Genomic DNA, 22,158 nt, shown 5'->3' with positions numbered 1-22,158 from the left:
GCCACTGCTACATTTCCTCTGTTCTTATTTTCTCTTACCCATTTACTCTTAAAGTTTCCTGTCCCCTCGCCTAATTTCACAGATACCGCAATGCTCTCATACTGTCCTCTAGAATGCAACAATACCAATCCTGTACAATAAAAATATATTTCTGTTCACTGCTTGAATTTCTCAGCTGGCACCCTGCTGCCCTTGGCTTCCAGCTCTCACCTCATCTCTCAGCACTCTTTCTTTCAAATGTTAGGACTGGAGATTGCTGAAAAACTTGCATTTTTTTGAGTGAAGTTTACTCTTTTACATCTCTACTTCTTTTCATTTTTAAATTTTTTTTCCTTTTCATATTTTGCTTCAATTATTTTCAAGATTCATTTCTGGTGTTATCTTTCCTTGGTGGTATTTTCCCTATCTTCTCCCTTCTTATTTTGTAGTTTGAATCTGTTCCATTGTCTTTTAATCCAATATATTACTATTAATTTAATCACTTGTGTTTTTTTAATTTAATTTATTTATTTACATTCATTCACTATACATCATTACAGCAAACAAAATGAGATTTCCCATCCAGAATACACTGTATATTGGCTCAATCAAGCACATCAACATACGGGTTATCATCAACAAATAATTTTCCATTTGTTTCCTGTATATTTTGTTATTTTTGCCAACCTTGATTCCCTATCTCTCACCCCCTGCCATGTCTCACCCTCCGCCCACACTGTCTCTGGTATCCATGGTTGCTTTCTATGCCTTTCCCCTCATTTATTTATTCGCTAATGAACTTAATTCATCTAAATACTTCCAATAGCAAGCGCAGCTGATATATACACATCCATGAACACAAGTCTGACTTTAGACATAAACCTCAGTGAGTAGAATGAACATACTATAGCTGAACTCCCACATGGCTGACCGCAGTTCAAGTCCTGGACTTGGTGACTTAGTTTCTCACTTTCCCTCTCTGTCTCTCTCTGATTGAACTGGAAAATAATAAAGTTAAATAAAATAATTCTTTAAAAAAATCACTTGTTTCTTTGTATCATCTATACCCTGAGAATAGATAATAATTATCATGTTACTAATACTTCACATTTATTGGGCATATAGTGTATGTGTTACACATTGTTCTAGGCTCCTCACATTCACTAATTGATTTAATCATTGCAGGATTTCTGTATTCTATACACTAATACTAATATTTTAGGTGTATTTATTTCATATCTTCATGAGAGAGAGGGAGAGAAAATGACAGACACCCTTAATAGGCTCATTCCCTCAGCCCTGCAGCCAGCAGGATCATGGAAGCACTTGTGAGAGTGTTCAGCATGTTGACACAGATCACCGGGCACCAACCCAGTTCTAATCCCCCCTGTTCTCTGGCATGGTGCAGCAGCCTGCATCACTGCAGCTGGGGCAGCTATTATGAATCTTTTTCTATAGATGCAGACACTGAAACACAGAGAGTTAACTAAGTTGCCTAAGATGGAAGAGAGCCAGGTTCAAATTCAAATAGTCTCCCAAATCTGTCCTCTTAGCCAAGATCTAGATTGACTTTTGCAGAAGGTAAGACAAGCCTCACCGATTTGACGTCGATCAGATAGAATGTTGGTCCAGTAATGACGGCAGGTTCACTCCAGCTGATGTTGATGCTAAAAGGTGAAGTTGCTACTACATGTACGTTTTCAGGAGGACCATCCGGAGCTATGACAAAGAAAATCAATTACCCTGCTACTACGTCAGTGTTCGTACTTGCTACAGTGTAATAACAGAAAAGACCATGAAAATGAATAATCATATTGAATTAATTTTACATTAACTTAGAGTTCACAGCATGTAAAGGGAATTAACAAATCAAAAGATCCAATTCTTTGAAATGATAAATGATTGCACATAAGCAATAGCCAAGTGAAAAATGAATTAATTAAAATAATAAAACAAGACTTTCAAATTTAAAAATATTTTGAAAAGAAAACATTACCATTGCTAAAATAAAAACATTGAATAAATATTTTTATTTTAAAATAGATAATCTGGCAGTGTTGTTGTTTTTTTTTTTTTTTTTTTTTTTTTTTTTGGAGAGGTTTTGCCCATAGGGCGCATATGTTCGCCAGATAGACAGAGAGAGACAGAGAGACAGAAAGCGAGAAATCACCCCCCAGGGGGGGATGACCACACTGCAATCCCTTCTCTTCCATTGTCCTCTCAGGATCTTGGGCACGCACGCACACACGCCTGGCGTGAGTTTTAAGCCACCGGGTCTGGGACGCGAACCACGGTCGACTACATGGGAGTCAAGTGACATAGCCATTACGCTAACTTCTGGTCCCGGCAGTGTTTTTTTTTTTTTTAAGAAAACTTGCAAAAACACATTTGACTATATCCTTGGAAGAGAGGCAAAAGAGCACAGCTGAAAAGTGAAACTTGTATAAGGGAATTATAGTTAAAATGTTTCACCTTATGAAGGTAAATTAGGTTGGTTTTATTGTTTCAATTAGTGGGTAAAATAGGAAGTAAGTTATTCCATAGCTCTTATCTAGTATTACAAATGTAAGCTTCAAATATTTCTTGAATTTCTTATGATTCAAAACAAATTCTTTAATTTGTTCCACTTCCCTAATTTGTTGTTTTTTTCAAGAGTACAAAATGAGAGACAATATTTTAAGAAATTTACCATTGAAAACCCTTAGGTATATTTTTTTAAATGTGAAACAGCTAGAATTTAGGAGGTTTAATAATACGTTGAGAAGGATTTAGTCACAGTTAATTCGATATAGGCATTAGCCTAGGAATATGTGTGCATATCTCTGTCCTCCCAGGGTCTCAAGGTGATTCCGGTGACAGTAAATACTGGGGGTAGTATTTCACAATATTTTCACATGAGCAAATATTACTGAACCAATACTATTCCATCGATCCTGAGGAGAGTTAAAGAAGATAAAATACTCCTTTCCTCCATTTTTTTTTTTTTATCTAGTGACAAGGTGTATGATCTTGATAAAACAACAAAATGTTTGGATCTCCATTTCTCCTTCACATATATATCTTAGAGTGTTTTTTAAAAATTGTAAAGACACAGTATGTCAACTTAGGTAGTCAGTGTTTGGCACACTGTTGCAAATGAACGAGATATATTATAATAAAGAGCAGGGTGAAGATAAGGATTGACTAAAAATGCTATAATCTACTATGAGAGGGCGCAGGTCAAAGTGATGACTATGGGGGCAGAGTCAGAGCTGCATGGAGAAGGTGGAGAGTATAGTAGACTTTGAAAGAGGAGAAGGAATTCCATAATTAGAAGATCAGAAGAGGAGTGGTAGGTCACTCCTCTGCTGAGGGGATCATAGCAAAGCCACAAAGACATAATGACAGAATTCTCAGAAAATAGTAGAACTGTATTACTGTAGAAATGCTTTCCTCAATGCTCTAGTATCTACTATCTTACACGTTCAAAAATATCACTCTGGGAAATGTTTGATAAACGTCACCAGATTCATGGTACAATAAAGATTCAGAATCCCTAAATGAGGGAACAGAAATTATTGTTCATGGAAGGTTACGGTAGAAATGAGCTCCAATACTAACCTGGGAACTAAGTTAGTGAACACTTGATTGTTATGTTAAAAATGTTCAAGCTGTTTTTTTAAAAATTTATTTATTTATTAAATTTACATGTAATCAATATATAGCTTTATAGTGTACAGTATTGTTTTTTCCAGTATGAATATGGTGCATATCAGTCAAGACAAAGATAGTACCATATATATTATCATCAGTAAATAACAACATTTTTTGTGTTATTTAAATAAATAACAATAAAAACATATTGTTTTTCCCCCTCTTCCCCTCCTTCCCTTTATTACCACCCCCACTACCACTGTCCTTACTATCTCTAGCTCAGTTCTTCTTTAAATAATAGGATACTGCAGAGATTTTTGAGAAAAGTATATTTCCAGTGATCAGAACTCAGGTATCTGTGAGAAAGATAAGCATTATTGAGAGCATCGAAACTAGATGGGCTATTGCCAAAAAGTCAAGTGAGCCATGAGAGCCCAAGTTAGCCATAGTAACAGCAGATACAGAGAGGAGGAGATGAAACCTAGAGTCATTTAGAACATTTGGGAAGAATTACATGTTCAGGGGACCAGCAGGTGGCATGATGGTTAAGGCACTGGACACTCCCACATGGCGGACAACGGTTCAAGTCCTGGACCTGGTGGCTTGCTTTCCCACTTTCTCTCCCTCTCTCTCTGTCAAATTAAAATAAATGAATGAATAAATAAAAATTTTAAAAAAAAGAATTACATATTCAGAGGTTGATTAGCTGTGGATGCAAACTACAACTGAAAAAATACTAAAAGCCAGTTTATGTAGTAATACATAAAAATGTATTAACAAAAATGTATCAACAACACATTCAAAAATATATGCTGGTTTTATAGGGCATGACTATGGAAGGAAGTGATAAATTTGGATTAGTGCTCATTGAGGCTGAGAGGCTCAAGAAGATTGAGATACCTACCTGACAATTTTGAAAAGGTTATTCTAGAACTAGGAAGATGGGACCAGGAAGAAAAAGAACTTTTAAAACAAATTTAAGATAATTCCTTTTATATTGGTATAGTATAAATACAACTAATATATCTGGTTTAAGTAAATTACATGCTCTGTAGAGGGCCAAAATGTTTATTTCAGTTCCAGACAGGTATTTAAAATATTGCTAAAGTATGAATGTGTTCTCTTCAAAATTCAGATGTTGAAAGTTAATGGCCAATGTAATGGTATCAAGAGGTGGGGCCAGGCTAGGGGTAAGGGCACAGACGTATTGCAGTTCTCCGTAATGGACCCAAATGGGAAGGTCTTGGGTTCACATCCCAGGGTTTCTCTGTCCACACTTGGTATGTGTATGCCAATGATCTAGGTTATCGGGGGTGGGGGGGAAGTAGACTGTGGCATGAGGACCCTATCAGGATATCTGTCTCTTTGACTCTCTCTCTCTCTCTCTCTCTCTGAAGAAATAAATCTATGAGAATTTAACTGACTGGGAAAAAAAAAAAGAGTGGATCTACTAAGAGGTGATTATGTCGGGACCAGCAGTTAGCGTAATGGCTCTGTCTCTGGACTCCCATGTAGTTGACCACAGTTCACTTCCCGGACCCAGTGACTTAAAACTCACGCCGGGCGCATGTGCATGCATGCTCAAGATCCAGAGAGGAGAATGGAGGAGAAGGGATTGCAGTGTGGCCCTACCCCCTGGTGGGTGATTTCTCGCTTTCTGTCTCTCTGTCTCTCTCTGTCTGTCTGGCGAGCGCACATGCCCTATAGCGAAAACCTCTCCAAAAAAAAAAGAGGTGAATATGTCATGAAGACTCTTCCTCTTGTAACTGGAATTAGGCCCTTATAAGAGAGTCTTTACGGAATTGTACATTAACCTGCCTTTGTGTCATCTGCCAAGTGAGGACACTTCCCCAGAGGAAGATCCTACCCTCACCAGCCAAACAAACCCACCAGCACCGTGATCTTGGACTTCCCAGCCTCTAGAACTATGAAAAAAATAATGTTCTCCTTATAATTTATCTAGTCTCTGATATTGTGTTACAAAGGCACAAAGCAGACTAAGACAAAGTTTAATAGTAATAACAATCATCAATCTAAGAAAGGGTGACTGATATCTAAAATCTTTTCCTGGGATAGCAGGTGGCATGGTGGTTAAGGCAGTGGACTGCCACATGGTCAACTGTAGTTCAGGTGTGGCACCTGACAGCTTACTTTTTCAATTTCCCCCTCTTTCTTTTTACCTCTCTCTGGTGAGCACACATGCCCTATAGCAAATTCAAATAATAATAATAAATAATATAAAAATAAATAATAATTCTTTAAAAATATTTTTTTAAAGAAGAGAAATAACAGGGGCCAGCAGGTGGTGTGCTAGTAAAAGGTACTGGATTCCCACATGGCCAGCTGTGGTTCAAGTCCCAGGCTAGTGGCTCCCCTTCTTTTTTTTTCTGGACCTGGCAGTTTGCTTTCTTGTTTTGACCATCTTTCTCTGTGTCTCTGTCTAATCAAATTTAAAAAATAATAACAAATGGAACTAACTAACTAAATAAATCTTTTAAAAAAAAAAAAGAAATACATTTCCCAGGAAAATAATATTATATATTTGGTTTATATATTTTTAATAGTAGCATTGACATACTTGAATAATAGGGATTAAATGTAACTATAAAGGAATCCAACAAATATACCTACACAATATTAGTTGGGAAACTGCCTTTGAGGTGACAAACATACCCACTTGTTCCTCTTCTATTATAAACATTTACACCCCTGGATCAAAGATCCAATGCATAAAGCTCAGAGAAACATACAGTAGAGAGAGTAGATGCGAAGCTCCAGGATTTTGAGGTTTGATGAGTTGAGAGGTGTTAACAGTGATGACAGAGTTGGTACATAGTTTCTCTAAAGACAAAGTAGAAGAGATCAAAGACATATATACCCTACATAACCCAACATTTTCAGTTTTACCATTTCTAGCATTATTATCCCAGGAAACTGCCTCAAAATTTAACCCAATTCATTTAGGTAATTATGCATAACAGATGAGAGCTATAGAAATCTGCTACAAGCATAATTAATTGCTTCTGGATGATCTCACAGAATGCTGCACACTATTTCTAAGAGTTACAGCCTTCTTTCCTTTCTACACTAGATACTCTGTAGAAACATTATGTCCACTTTCTCCTAAGCAAACTGCTACTCTGAATCTTTCTATTCACAATGCTAAATGAAGAGTAGATAGGCTTCAGGACCAAGTACACAGTTACCTATCTTAATTACACACTCACCTCATGGTGAAATCTACTTTGAAAAATACAGTACATTTTGTGAGTTTCAGTGACCTTTCTCTGTCTCAGGCTCTAAAAGTGGATGAACTGGGGAGTTAAGTATAAAATTTATTAAAGCTCATTGATTATTAATGGTCTTAGAAAATCTGACTTTTAGCTCTGAAAGAACAACTGTGGAGAGGAAAAATTTTTTGACAGGTCATGCATTTCAAGTGGTATATTGTAAATATTTTAGTGTCTCTTTGTCTTTATACTCAAGCATTCAGTTTGGTTTTAGACTAAAGTCATGTGTTCATGAACCAATGATCATTTACTGAGCAACTACTATGTGCCAGTCACAAGGAAGACAAAAAGCCTATGGTGGTGATCAAGTAGATGTGGACCTTCCATTAAGCTTGCAGTGTTTGACCCTCTTCATTCAAAAACTGTATCTTGAATACCTACAACATAGCAGGTTTTCTTTTTATTTTATTTTTTTCTAACATTCTAGGGGAAAAGAAGAGAAACAAAGAAATGAAGATCATGGAACTCCTGTTTTAGTGGAGAAAGACAAAAAAAATACTATAAAATTTTAGATAAATTAATTTACCTGTAAATTATATCGCATATTGGGAAGTCTTACGGATCTTAGATAAAAATGAAGTAGGAAAATGGAAATGGGATGTGAGAGGACTTACTATTTTAAATATGGTGGCCAGGCTATCCTTCACTAAGCAGATAATATTAAACGAAACTTTGGAGGAGAGTGTGGAATGTTTGGAGGAAGACTGTCACCGGGAAGAGAATGGCCAGAGCAAAGGTCTTGAGGCAAGATTGTGCTTGGTGTGTTCTAAGAATAAGACAAACCTAGTGAGGCTAGAATCAAGTATTCAAAACAAGAGTTAAAGAGGAAATGGGGGCTGGATTGTGAACAGTCCTGAAAGAAATCATGACTACTATTTTTGCAAGACTCACTATCATGGACAAAAACCAATGTCATTTATTATTATTATTATAATGAACGAGGAGGAGCCATGATAGATTATGACCCTCCGTATCTCACTCATATCAGGAAGATGGGCCAACATTGACTAGATCAAAAGAGGAAAAGGCACCTCCAGATTATATTTATTTACCTCTATATAGTACACCAACTCATTGTTGTTGATATTTCACTTTAAACCTAGCTCAAACAAGCAGGCAAGCAGAGTGGCACATTATTGTTGCCCAAGCATCATGAACAACTTGTTGAGAATTTTCTGCAACTGGGAAAGTTGGTGGGATTTGCCTGTGACTACATTGATGGTAGCTTGTTTTGGGAAACATGTCCACACCTTCTCTACCACAAAGTATGAATCGCTGGGCCAGAGGACAAATTCAAAACCATATCCCAAGAGAAACCATGACTTGTAAGTATGCCTGACCAGCTCAGAAAGCAGTATAATGTCTTGCTAAACGTCTCATGTTTCACAGTAAAATGTCACCCCTGCTATCATTCCTTTCGTATGAGCAATCAAAGCCCACATCAGGGAGTGTCTGCTACCCCAAGCAGAGCTGAGAGGAAAGTGACATTCTAAGATCATTTGCGACACATCTAACCACCTATACTAATTAATATTTTAAGTTCTACACTAGTCAAACATTACAAAAAAGCAAGGTAATTAGCCCCATGGTGAGCTATGCTTTAATGCCATTTCTTGAACCTTTCCCAAACTTGTTTTCCCTTACTGTTAAAAAAAAAAGTAAGTCTAAATAACATTTGCAGTTTTAGTAAAATGGTAAAATTGCCTGTTTTATTACATAAATGTTTCCTATGTTGACTCCTTTGTAAAATAATTTCTCTTGGAAAGCATATCAGCTTATATTCTTGAAGGATTAGAACTCCTAAATTCAAACTGAAAATAAAAATAATCATACCTAACTAAATATATATGAATATATTATATCTGTAATAACAAATTTGTTATAATTATAACAAGATTTATTTCATCTGTCTAAAGCAATAATTTCTTTGATTAATTCCTAAATAATTTAAAAGAGAACATTGAAAAGCTCAAGTCTATTATAAAGAAACATGTAACTATTTCAGTGCTGTCCAAATATCATGCTGTAGTTGTAAGTATATAAATTTTCATATTCTTTTAACTTTCTCATGAAACTAAGGAAAATTCCAAAAAAAATAAAACATATTCACATTATTTTTCTCGTCTGAATATATAGTAAAGCATTACTAGAGTCACATGAATGATGCTACAAAATTACAATTAAGAATATCGGCTACCAAAATACAGGAATCTGATGATAGTAAAGCTATGGGGAGTTGAAAATGTGTCCGTTTAAAAGCTTAGTAACTTATAAGCATCTTTTGGAGACTTTGTTTGTCTCCCCATAAACTGTCACATTCTGATTTAGGATTGTTTGTGAAATGAATCTAGTCCGTAATGAGCCAAGATATCACTATACCCTTTCTCTTATAAATCACAGCAATTTACTCAGTAGGAATGATCTATCCTTATTCTCTCATTCCCCATAATCCAATCACTTCCTCTCATAAGCACTTTCCCCCTGGTTTTCACAATAATGCATTTTCTGTAACTAACAACCATCATTTCCTGATTATCATGCTTCTATCCTTGCACAGGAATGTGGGTCTTATGTGGGTCAGGGTCATCTTTCCCATCCATCTGTGTCTCAATGCTAAGTGTGTTAGCGGAAAGGTGAGTCTGGATAGACCATCATTATGCCTAGCCCATATAAACGTTCAAATGTCTCTAAGCCTAGACCACTTTGATTAAGAATCAACAAGTTTTGATGTATCTAATACTGCATTTTCAGAATAAGCACATTCAAAAGATTTATTAGCAACTATGCCTTCTGCAGATTCTTGTAACTCTAATTTAATGATTAAAAATGTTATATGAAATACTCCATGGTTTTTAGTGCACATGATATGGTGATTTTCATAAAGGAATAAACATAAATAAGTAAATGATGTAATAGCCACTCACAAGATAGAAAATCTTGAGCCCCGCATACATATGATTTCAATTGTATTTCTATTTGAATTCAAATTCAGTTGAAAATATATTTAAAGAGCCTATCATTCACAGTATTTTAGTTTCAAGATTTGGTATACTGCACCACCAGATTCTTAGTGACAGTCATCGCTAAATGAATAGTTCCGTTGTTTCTCAGCTCTATAAATATTAACAGCTTGTAGGACTGTAAGTTCACTTTTACTCAGCCCACCTGGAAGACTTAGCTTTGTGCTTCAGGTGTCTCTCGGGACTAGGGGAAAGCCAGTTGGCTGGGTGAGTTCTTTGTGTCTTAAGCAATTCATGGCACCAAGAACCCCAAAGAAGCTCAGCAATTAGATTAATCATATTTCTACACTACAAAGGTATCTTAAAACATGTTTCTGTGCACTGGTTACAATATGACAGCTGACTGCCCCTAATGTTGTATATTGCCCCAGAACCTAATGTTTTCACTGCCCTGTATGGAATACCATTTCTGGTATATTAAATATTTCCTCCCACTTTACAAGACTTTTATTTTACCTCATAGTTAGATTTCCCAATAGCAAGGTGGCACCACAAGGAAAATATTCCAAACTAGAGAATACATCATATTAGACTATTTGATGAATACTGAGGATGACTCATAGATGTCCACAATACCAGACTTCATTATATGATCATCTCACTTGATACATAGAGGAGTTATTTTTTGACTCATTTAGAACTTATTTAAATTGAAAAATATATGAACTATACAAGAACTCTCACTTCCAATACTAGCATGGAGAGTAAGTATGAGAACATGCTAGTGTTAGTATGATTACTTTTAAATCGGGTAACAAGTAGTATCGTGTTTATAGAACAATTTTCTGCAAGTTTGTTTATAAAAAATGGGGTCTCTAAACTAACAGTACCAATGTCACTGGGAAAGTTGTAGAATAGCAAATCCTGGGGTCAGGCCATATCCTAGACTTTCTGGTCAGAAACCACGGATGTGAGTTAATATGCCCAGGTGATTCTAATGCTTGTGGTACAAGTTTAAGAACCACTGCTCTGGCTCCATAGGTTGGTTGTGGTGGCATGGGTCAATAGGCCCAGCTGTTCAGGAGGCTAAGGCAGGAGGACACAGCTAGACTTAGTCAAACACACACACACACACACACACACACACAACAAAAGAATAAACAAAACCAAAAAGAATGACTATTCTCCAAAGTCAAGATACTATAAACTAAAAAAAAAAAGAAAGAAAAGAAAAAAGAAAAGCTATTTGATGATGTGAATAGCAATGTCTTTGCCTTGACTGATACATATGGCAATTGTGCTGAAAAGAGAAACATTATACACTGTAAAGATATATGTGATTAAATGTTATATAAAAAAAGAAAGAGAGAGAGAGAGAACAAACAAACGGTGGCATTGCTCTTCATATTACTGCTTCCAGGAAGCCTAGGGAAGTAGATGTGGAGGAAATTTAAGAGCTGGTGATCAATATGAAGACATGTACATCAAGCCAACTGACTGTCCACAAACTTGTCTCCTCCTTTCCAATCTACTTTAATTTTGGATAAAATATGAAGTAAAGTTTGCCTTACAATCATTGCTTCCCAGTCCCAAAGTTTCTAGAACACTGAATCATCATATTTCATGAGAACATAAGAATATATCACCAGCTCCATGCTACCTTGTAGCTCTGTATAGGAACAACCCGGGATAACTCAGGTTATTCCTGAGGCCATCACCATAATGGGATATTATGGCTAGGATGAAAGTTCTATTTTAACCTCCCATTTATTTATACATAGGAATAATTGGGGAAATAATATCAAAGTGATCATTAAGGAAAAATAAAAATCGAAGGTATCAGAAATTTTAGAAGCGTAGTGTGATATGCACTAGGCTCAAGTACCACCCAACTTGTAGGGATTGGAGAAGACTGGATTATGTACTAGAAGCTCGTAAAATATCTTCATCTATCTTAGTTTCAGTTGTCAAAGCTAATGTCATATAGTGAAAAGTTTTATATTTTCCTTTAACTGTTGCATTTTTAGATTTTTTTTTGCTAAAACCGTCATACTATTTGCTTATGTAAATGAGATTTCAAGATATGCGTAGTTATAGAATACTTGCTTACTAGCCTGGCAAAACCTTTTTTGACTTTAACTATATATTTAAATACCAAATAATTTTGTGGGGGGTTTGGGGGAAGGTTTTCACTATAGGGCACGTGTGCTTGCCAGAGAGACAGAGAGACAGAGAGACAGAAAGCGAGAAATCACCCCCCAGGGGGGATGGCCACACCACAATCCCTTCTCCTCCATTCTCCTCTCGGGATCTTGGGCATGCACACGCACCCAGCGTGAGTTTAAGTCACCGGGTCAGGGACTTGAACCGCGGTCAACCACATGGGAGTCCAGTGACATAGCCATCACGCCAACTGCTGGTCCCAATATTAAATAATTTTATATGCTTACTATTACTAAATAATTTTATATGCTTACTATTTAATTTAATTCATTTAATTATTTCACCTGAACATCTTTGCAATCACACTTAGCACCTCTCTACCTCTAGTACTTTATACTACTCTCAAGTTCTAGTTAATATCTAAGAGTGCTGGTTCTACCCTAGAAATGAATGAAGAGTGTGAATGAATTCCTGTGTAAAGCACCTAGAATGATTCTAGCACAGAGTAAGCCCTTGATAAGTTTACCTACTATTAACCATGCTTACCTACACAGTCTAGAGCTCTACATTCAGTTACTCAATCCAAAACTGCCTAAGCCCCAAAGCATAGTAATCTCAAGGTCTTTCTGTAGAACTTGGAGTTTTCCATAATCAAAGAAGAGTTCTATCTAATTCTTTAGTAAATGCAAAGAAAACAAAAACAAAAACAAAAAAACAAACAAACAAAAAAATGAATTTTTGCTGACACAGAACCTAATACTGAGGCAGACCCTGAACTGAGCTTAATGACCACAACACAATACACTAGCCTTTCTTTCTGCAACAAGACAAATAAGATTCTCAGAAGAGTAAAAATAAATTCATCATAAGATTTGACATTTGAGATGAGAAAATGACAGAATTCATTGGAATTTTTAAACGACTGCAGTTGAATTATAAATGAGGACAAGATTTTCCCCCTTTTTAAGAAACAGGCTTTCTCTGATGATTTTTTTAAAAATCAAAGTGATCATTCTTATAATGTCTTTCATTTGAGTTTTAGTGATTTGCTGAAAAATACATCCTACTTATGCAAATAAGATTTCAAAACTAAATGTTTTAATTTAAATCTGGAAAATTTGTTTAACAACCTAGCAAAAGCTCTTTTGATGTTAAGATATATTTCAAAACTTTGTTAAATAATTTTTCTATTATTTTACTATTATATTCCTTAAATTATGACTTCATTCAAATTTCCTTGTCTTCACTCTTAGCACTCCAAACTTAAACATATTTCTTTCCCTTTGCTTTTTCATGGACCATCAACCTATTATGATTCTGTCTTACAACATGTATTTATTACCAGTTCATTATCTCAGTTAATCATTTAGATATTTTTAATGTGTTAATCCATTCTGAAATAGGCATTTGTTATTTCCTTCACTGTTTGAAATCCTTCCAAATTTATGATGTACATATTTCCTTTCTATGTGTAATAATTCTTATTCCTTATGTTAATGAAAAAATTAAAAAATGATCAACAATATAAAATAAATGGTTTTGTGAAATAAAATAACATGGATGGATGTTAACTGACCAAGGAAATCTTCATTTATTTATTTATTCTTTATTTGTATTTCATTTTTTTTTTTGAGAGGTTTTTCACTGTAGGGCGCATACACTCGCCAGACAGACAGAGAGAGAGACAGAGAGACAGAAAGCGAGAAATCACCCCCCAGAGGGGATGGCCATGCCGCAATCCCTTCTCCTCCATTCTCCTCTCTGGATCTTGGGCACGCACGCACACGCGCCCAGCGTGGGTTTTAAGCCACCGGGTCTGGGACGCGAACCGCAGTCGACTACGTGGGAGTCCAGCGACATAGCCATTACGCTAACTGCTGGCTCCCAAGACCAAGGAAATCTTAATGGTTTAGGATAAAAAGAAAAATAAAGAAAATTAGTATGAATCATTTTAAAATATAGAGAATTTTGACATTTAAATACTTTTGCATGAAAATAAAATGCCTTCCTTCCATACTCATAATGAGTCTTAGATAAAGAGTAAACATGGAAGGTGGAGGCATACCCAAGATATAGTCATCTGTTCACTTATGCTGTGAAATAACTCTGAGATTGACAAAAGAGAGAGAGAATTATGCTGCAATATGTTCAGTAGTTTAGATCAAGTTTTGAGATGTAGGAGTGGAAAGAGGGAATTCTGTGAGCCTCAAATGTGATATTTAATGTAAAACATAAATAAAAGGTAGCTGGGACCAGCAGGTGGCATGGTGGTTAAGGTGGTTGGATTCCACATGGTTAACCGTGGTTTGAGTCCCAGATGCAGTGGCTTGTAAATCACACTGGGCGCCATGTGCATGTATGCCAAAGATCCCCAGAAAAGAGGGGTTTGTGACATGGCAATCTGTCTTGGGGAGGGGGTGATTTCTCACTTTCTTGCTCTCTGTCTCTCTCCTATCTGGCAAGCACATACACCCTAAGGTAAAAACCTAAGAAGGAAAAAACATGTAGCTGGTCTTCAGAAGAGGACAGAAAGATAGTAAGAAAGAATAGCAAACATTCTGGAACATAAAATAGAAAGAGTAATGCATGTGTGGGGAAGAAGCCAAATCAAAATTTGCCTTGTAGAGCTTCCTAACAGGTATGGTTGATAACTGCAGACAAACAGAAAACTATCAGAGATTTTTCAGCAGAAGAATGACATGGTCAGATAAGTGACCTTCAGGTGAAGGTTAGACAAGTCAGGGTAGAAAGACTATTTAGATATCTGTTGTAGTAATCTAGGAGATGACTGTTAAGAGTTCAGATTTAGGCACACTTGCCAAAGATACAAGCAAATTCAAGAGATATTTAGAAGGTAAATTCCATAGGACCCAGTTATTATTTTTTTTTGGTGGGGGGAGTGGCTACAAAGAATTAAGAGTGATTCCTAGATTGCTAGTTAGAAAAACTGGATTAACAGTGATGCAATACACTGAAAATGAAAGGGAAACATTTGAGGTGGAGCAGGGGCAGTGGCAGTATAAAGTTTGAGATGTCTGTGGAAAGCTAAGCAGTCACACCAGTGCTCTATATACAAGTCTAGAGGAGAGAGATGTCTTAAATTACACATACACATTTTGGAGTCTCAAGCAAGTAATTTAGAAGACTTCCAAAAGCATCAAACTAATTTTGCAGATGTACAATCATCGTTTCTAGAATAAATTATATTTATTTTCTATAGCAACAACAACAAAACAGCCCATTCTAAAAATGCACTGCCAACAAATGGGTTTCCATACATCTTGGATTATATTTTCCTAGTTATTTATACATAGCTAACATCACTTATTATACAATTGTCTCCTTATAGAAAGCATAGTATGCTATTTATAGTTACTAAAGCCATGCTCACATTGTAAGTGTTTGCAGTTTAGAATAATTAAGGAAAGTAACTGAATATATTGTAATACATTAACAATCCTCTTTTAAATAATGCTAAGTTGTACTTTGCCCTCTGGTTTTTCTTCTCTTTAGATCATAAAGTTGCATTCCTTAGAAACTTCTTTGATGAGGCATGTTTTGTTGAATTTTTTAACCTAACAGATGTTTGGGTAGTTAAAATTCCTCATGAGTATGGTGTCCTGCGGTTTTCACAACCTAAGTGTTACCCCAGGAATTTTCTTTTCTTGCTGTCTTCCAGTACTGGTGGTCTACAGGAGATGCCCATAACAAGAGACCCCGTTCATTCCATACAAATTTCACACCCACACTCCTTTAAAGTTGCACAGTTTCTCAGTGTTGTAAGTGCATGTTGTGCGCCACAGAGATTCTTAACAGCTTTCTACTTTACATTCCTCCTCACACACACGACTCAAATTGATTTTGACTGTAAGGATAATCAGAAAAGTAAGAGATGGGTAAAATAATATGTAAGGCGTTGATGTTTCAAGTTAAATATTTCTGCCATTTGTCATTTTTGCACTTACATTTGTATCTATACATAATCAGCATGAAGTAGAGTAATAGTTATTACACAGATGATTTAAGGAGAAAAACAACTTGGCTTCAATTATCTATCAGAACATATGGGAAAGAAATGGCAGCTTGAGTCTGGCTAAATATTGTTTTCTTTATTCACTCTATATTATTGTTGTAGATTCAGACTCCGAATCACAGAGTATCCTAATTTAATTCTCAGCTTGCATTCTGACTCTGTTCTCTACATCTTCAATTTTGATGCTCTTTTTATGTGCTCAGAGGGAGTTAGTAACAGCATTTTTAAATTTTATTTTACAAGCCCTTTTAGAGCCTTTTATAATGTTTATTATTCTAACTGGGTCTTTTTTTGAGTTACTCAAATTTTGAACAATTTAATTCAAACCAGCCATCAATGACTAACATCTTATCAAGAATCTCCAGGTTTCAGTAAAGTATTATGTTAGTAAGTGCTAGGACACAACTTGATGCCACTAAAACCAAATGTACATTTATCTAAAAAAATCAACTTTATACTATTTTATATTGTTTTCTATTCTGCTATCTGATTCATAGAAATTGTTCATTATCATTACTTTGTCTTATATCATAAAACAACATACCACTTTTTTCAGTTAATGATAAGTAACATACAACAGTAATTTCCTCCATACAGATTACTGTTTATATGTGCAAAATGTTCACAATAGTTTCATCTTTGGTTTAAGAACCAGTATCTAAGTATGGCTTATTTATATTTTTTATTTTTTGAGAGATTTTTGCTATAGGGGCTTGCACTTACCAGAGAGAGACAGAGAGACACAAATCACTCTCTCCGAGGGAGGATGGTCATGCCTCAATCCCTTTTTCTCCATTCTCCTCTCAGGACTTGGGGCACACACACACATGCACCCAGCAGGAGTTTCAACCTGCCAGGTCCAGGACTCGAACTGCTGTTGACCACATGGGAGTCCAATGCCTTAACCACTATGCCACCTGCTAGCCCCAGTATGACTTATTTTTAATATTAAAATTTTACTGTTCTTTGAGATTTTTGCTGTTTGATTATTCTCATTCTTTTATTCTTTTCCCATATATTATTTCATATATATATTATGTTGCTATAATATATAAATATATATATATATATATAGTGTCTTTTCATCTCTCATATCAAATATAACCTCAGATTATCTCTCCTTGGCTTAAAACTTTAAATAAAACTTTTCATTTACTAGGCATGTGTGAATTTTCCAATACTAATGTACTTATTATTTTTAAAAGTCTCTCCATTCATTGGAGGCCAAAACAAATTCAGCATTTCTGAGACCAAAAGAAGAGTAGCCAATTTATTATCCTAACTTGAACAAGTAAAGTTGCTTATTATCCTCACCTACATACGACTACTTAGTTAGAAATACTATACATTTTGAGAATGCTAAGACAATCAGGTCTGTTATCAAAATGTTGAAAAATATGTATTTACAACTTTCTCTTTTATTCACAGCAGTGGAAAGACTACTGCCACTGTGTCCCTTGAAAATGAAATATGATCATAGACCTTACAAGGCAGTAGGAAATGGAGGACGTAGGGTGGAAGGAATAACATTCCAGTGGACAGACTTGAAAATGTGGGATTATTTAAAAATCTAGTTTTTAAGATTCTTTTACCAGCTTCTGAACTGCTAGTTAAATGTTATCTTACACTAATTAAAAATCTTTTATATTAGTGTTGAGTGTGCTCCCAAGAGATGATACATTTAGAAAACCCACTTCCATGCTTAGTGTAATAGGTAGAAGTAGGTACACGCCAAGTGGGTTGCTCATAAAAGGCAGAACATGGACCTTCAGTGACACCAGACACGTACCACATGTATATTTTAACTAAAGATTACATTTCAACTGTCCATAGGCAAGATCTGGGCTACTGACGTGTTTGGTTTGGACAACTGTTGATTTCTTTTTCTTTTGTTAATTTTGAAAAATTAGTTGCAATTGAATTTCTCAATTAAAACATTAGTTGAGCACTCTCACATTAAGAAATCTTTCTTGTTTCTCAGAAAATACCAGAGGACTGTCTACAGGACACTCATCAGGCAGGGGTAAGTAGGCGCTGCTCCTGTACAGAGCATGTTCTCTGTTAATTTGTCTTAGTCTCCACCACTCCTAGTTGCCTTATATTAGTCACCTTCATTCTAAATTATGATACCTGTCTGGCTCTTTTAGATAATTCCAGGGCTTTAAAGTTTATTCATTAAGTCAAATGTTCCATTTTCTATTAAGCTTGGACTTGTGATTTATTTATTCCAAATAGTAGAAGCAATCAAAATCTCTAGTGTTAGTCATGTTCCAGTATCTAAGCACTACTTTCTGTTTTTCAGTTCATGAGATCAGAATAATTACTTCTCAAAATCAGCAAGTTCAAAATAACCATACTTATCAATTAATCCCTAATTAAATTTATTTCTTCTCTATTTTTCTTTCATCCTCACCTATACTGGAAAATTATTCCTTTTATCTTAGCCTGTATAGATTATTTAATCAAGTTTCAGTCATTCAGAAAATATTAGGTTGTCAGAAAAGTCATGACAGATTTTTCTATGCAAAAATGTGCATGACTTTCTCAACAACTTAGTATTTATAGAGTATCTGCTGGCACCAGACATTATTCTAGGCAATAAGAAAGTAGCAATGATCAAGGCAGACTCTATAAACAAACAAAAATGAAGAAGGATCAGGTAAACTTTAAGTGTTCACTCAAAGAAGATGATCTTTCCAAAAATTACTGCATGGCTATTTTAGATTGAGTGGGGAGAAAAAAAAAATCATTCCAAGCAGGGATCAATTAAGTGAAGACCTGAATAAAGATCCTCCTCAGTCCATGCACAGGAGGTGCCTTGAGTTCTAGAAATTTAGAGAACTCAAGCAACAAAATAAAAGTCTGCTATCAGTGGAACATAATGGCAAGGGAGAAAATGGTTATATAGAAGGTAAAAATGTTAACTATGAGCCGGTTTATGTAGGACTTTGTTAATCATGTTAAGAAATTGCAGTTTTATTCTAAGAGCCATAGGAATTAATTGAATGACTGTAAGTAAGATAGTAACATCAACTGATTTGGGTTTAAAACATCAACCTGGCAATTTAGGAGGCCAGTTAGATTAGTGCAGTGGTAGCAGTAATGAACATTTAGACTAATATGATCAGCAAGTTCAAAATAACCATACTTATCAATTAATCCCTAATTAAATTTATTTCTTCTCTATTTTTCTTTCATCCTCACCTATACTGGAAAATTATTCCTTTTATCTTAGCCTGTATAGATTATTTAATCAAGTTTCAGTCATTCAGAAAATATTAGGTTGTCAGAAAAGTCATGACAGATTTTTCTATGCAAAAATGTGCATGACTTTCTCAACAACTTAGTATTTATAGAGTATCTGCTGGCACCAGACATTATTCTAGGCAATAAGAAAGTAGCAATGATCAAGGCAGACTCTATAAACAAACAAAAATGAAGAAGGATCAGGTAAACTTTAAGTGTTCACTGAAAGAAGATGATCTTTCCAAAAATTACTGCATGGCTATTTTAGATTGAGTGGGGAGAAAAAAAAAAAAATCATTCCAAGCAGGGATCAATTAAGTGAAGACCTGAATAAAGATCCTCCTCAGCCCATGCACAGGAGGTGCCTTGAGTTCTAGAAATTTAGAGAACTCAAGCAACAAAATAAAAGTCTGCTATCAGTGGAACATAATGGCAAGGGAGAAAATGGTTATATAGAAGGTAAAAATGTTAACTATGAGCCGGTTTATGTAGGACTTTGTTAATCATGTTAAGAAATTGCAGTTTTATTCTAAGAGCCATAGGAATTAATTGAATGACTGTAAGTAAGATAGTAACATCAACTGATTTGGGTTTAAAACATCAACCTGGCAATTTAGGAGGCCAGTTAGATTAGTGCAGTGGTAGCAGTAATGAACATTTAGACTAATATGACAGCTATGCAAATGGAAGAACATGTTTAGATGTTATGGTTGAAATGAATCATTGGCAGAATTGAGGAAGAAAGGAATATTACCTGCATTTTCATATTAAGCAAACAGATGAGTAATAGTATATATTTACTAGGATAAGAAATACTGCAGGATGAGACGGTTGCTGTCTAGACCATGTTAAATTTAAGAGGACTTTTCCGGACCCCTATCCAAAGATATCAATCAACTAGGTAAGTATAATGATATGGATTTCTAGAGAGCATTCAGGACAGGAAATAGAGATTTGAATAATCAGTAGAGGAATAGACTTTTAAGCCATAAGATAAGATAAAGACACTTAAGGCAAGATCTTCTAGGGATTATATGCTTATAAAGAAGAAAAAGGGGTCAAATGCAGATCTATAGGCACTCTAATATTTCAAGTTAATTTAAAAAAAAAAAAGAGTGCAAGAAGTCAACAAAGGAGACTTAAAGGGGGGTACAAACAAGGTAGAATGAAAACCAGAAGAGTATATCTTTCAGAAACTAAGAGTCAAACTACAAAGAAAAAACAGGAATGATTGAACAAGAGTGTAAAAGGCTGATTTGTAAAGAGTCTACCTCCAATGTTGAAGAGTTATATTAATAAACATGTATTAAATATTTATTTTTTAAGAATTATTTTATTTAACTTTATTTACTTTAATTTGACTAGAGAGGGACAGAGTGAGAGAGAAAAAGTGGGAAAGTGAGAAAGCAAGCCGCAAGTTCTGGGACTCACACTGCAGTTGGTCGTGTGGGAGCCCAGTGACTTTAACCACCATGTCACCTGCCTGCCCTAGATATTTACTTTTGAAAACATTATGCCAGATGCTCTAGAACTGTGGCAAGAGATATATTTACTGGTCCAGAAAATAAAGCCTGTAGATTAAAGCTCATTTCACCATCTTTAAGGGCCATACACAATATCCATTTACCACTGAAAATCTATTTTGTGTGTATATGTGTGTGACTTACTCTATTAAAAAGTAATAAAGCCCAGGTCAGTGGGTAGTGTGGTGATTAAGGCGCCAGACACTCCCACATGGCTGACCATGGTTCAAGTCCTGGACCTGGTGGTTTGCTTTCTTACTTATCTTCTCTCTCTCTGTCTCTTTGTCTGGTCAAATTAAAATAAATAAGTGAATAAAGTTAAAATAAATCATTCTTTTTTTAAAAAAAATGTACTAAAACTTTTTAAGAAAACGTGATTTGGATTTGAAAGGAATTACGAAGTCCGTATTTGGGCAGTTGATATAAGTGGTGTTGAGACAGGTGACCTGGCAAACCTGATACTTACTCTGGAGGCCTTGGGACTGGGACAGAAATGGCTTTCAGAAAATGCAGCCATTCCTCAGAGCTTTGGCTTACAGAGAGTATTTTACAATTTCGTGGAAACCATCACAATTCTGTGTAAACAGGGTTCAGGAAAAGCAATAGAAATTAATGTACTTAATTATGGTTAATGATGTCACCTAAGCAGGCAGGATAACCAGTTAGTTTTCAAACATAAAACTTAAGTTGCAAGAACAATCATTACCTATATTTTGAATGATTTTTATGGAAAAGAATTTGAAGAGCTTTTTCCTAAATCAAACAGTCCCAAAAGATACGTAGATGACAGAATAATTTTAAGAGATGACTGATGTCTTTTCTCTCTTTTTTTTTTTTCCCTTCTCCTTAGCCCAAGTTGGTACTGAGACAGTTGGTATTTCTGTGCTTCAGAATATTGTATAGATGAAAAACACAAGTTGAAAAACTTGCAGTAAGATCCATCAGGGTTATTGTACCCACACACACACGTATTCGTGTGCATGTGTGTGAACATACAAATGTGAAAGCCTAAAGTCCCTGGAAATGTAAAGCCCAGCTTAAAAGTCGCAGAGCCTTCAGATACAAAGGTGAAGTGTAGGCACAGATCAAGGGCCCTAGATGTCAATCAGTATGGCCCACGGTAACCACAGGAGAGGCTTCCCATACGCTTTGTCACAGTATATGATTATAAGAACTGGGCACAACTCTAGAAGTATAGGAAAAATACCAATAATGACTGAAATTGAATTTTCCATTGGGTTGCAGTTAAATTAAAAATAAATATGTTATTACATAAATTAGTTTGTATGCTATTTTTATATTCAGTGATTTTACACACACTCAAATTAAGT

The 22,158-nt window shown here is 35.5% G+C and overlaps 1 protein-coding gene across 1 annotated transcript in view; it reads right to left on the bottom strand.

Annotated features, from left to right (window-relative positions):
* The window catches only part of PTPRQ (protein tyrosine phosphatase receptor type Q), a 246,341-nt gene that overhangs the window by 82,721 nt on the left and 141,462 nt on the right, over positions 1–22,158 (bottom strand). Inside the window, exon 27 of the mRNA XM_006142866.3 lies at positions 1,577–1,698. Within this exon, the coding sequence (XP_006142928.3) occupies positions 1,577–1,698 (122 nt within the window). The remainder of the gene's footprint in view (positions 1–1,576; positions 1,699–22,158) is intronic.

The sequence above is a fragment of the Tupaia chinensis genome, unplaced genomic scaffold (genome assembly GCF_000334495.1).
Source record: "Tupaia chinensis unplaced genomic scaffold, TupChi_1.0 Scaffold000085_1, whole genome shotgun sequence".
In the NCBI taxonomy this organism is placed as follows: domain Eukaryota; kingdom Metazoa; phylum Chordata; class Mammalia; order Scandentia; family Tupaiidae; genus Tupaia; species Tupaia belangeri.
Note: the sequence above shows the minus strand (reverse complement) of the source record. Positions and strands in the feature narration are given on the sequence as shown.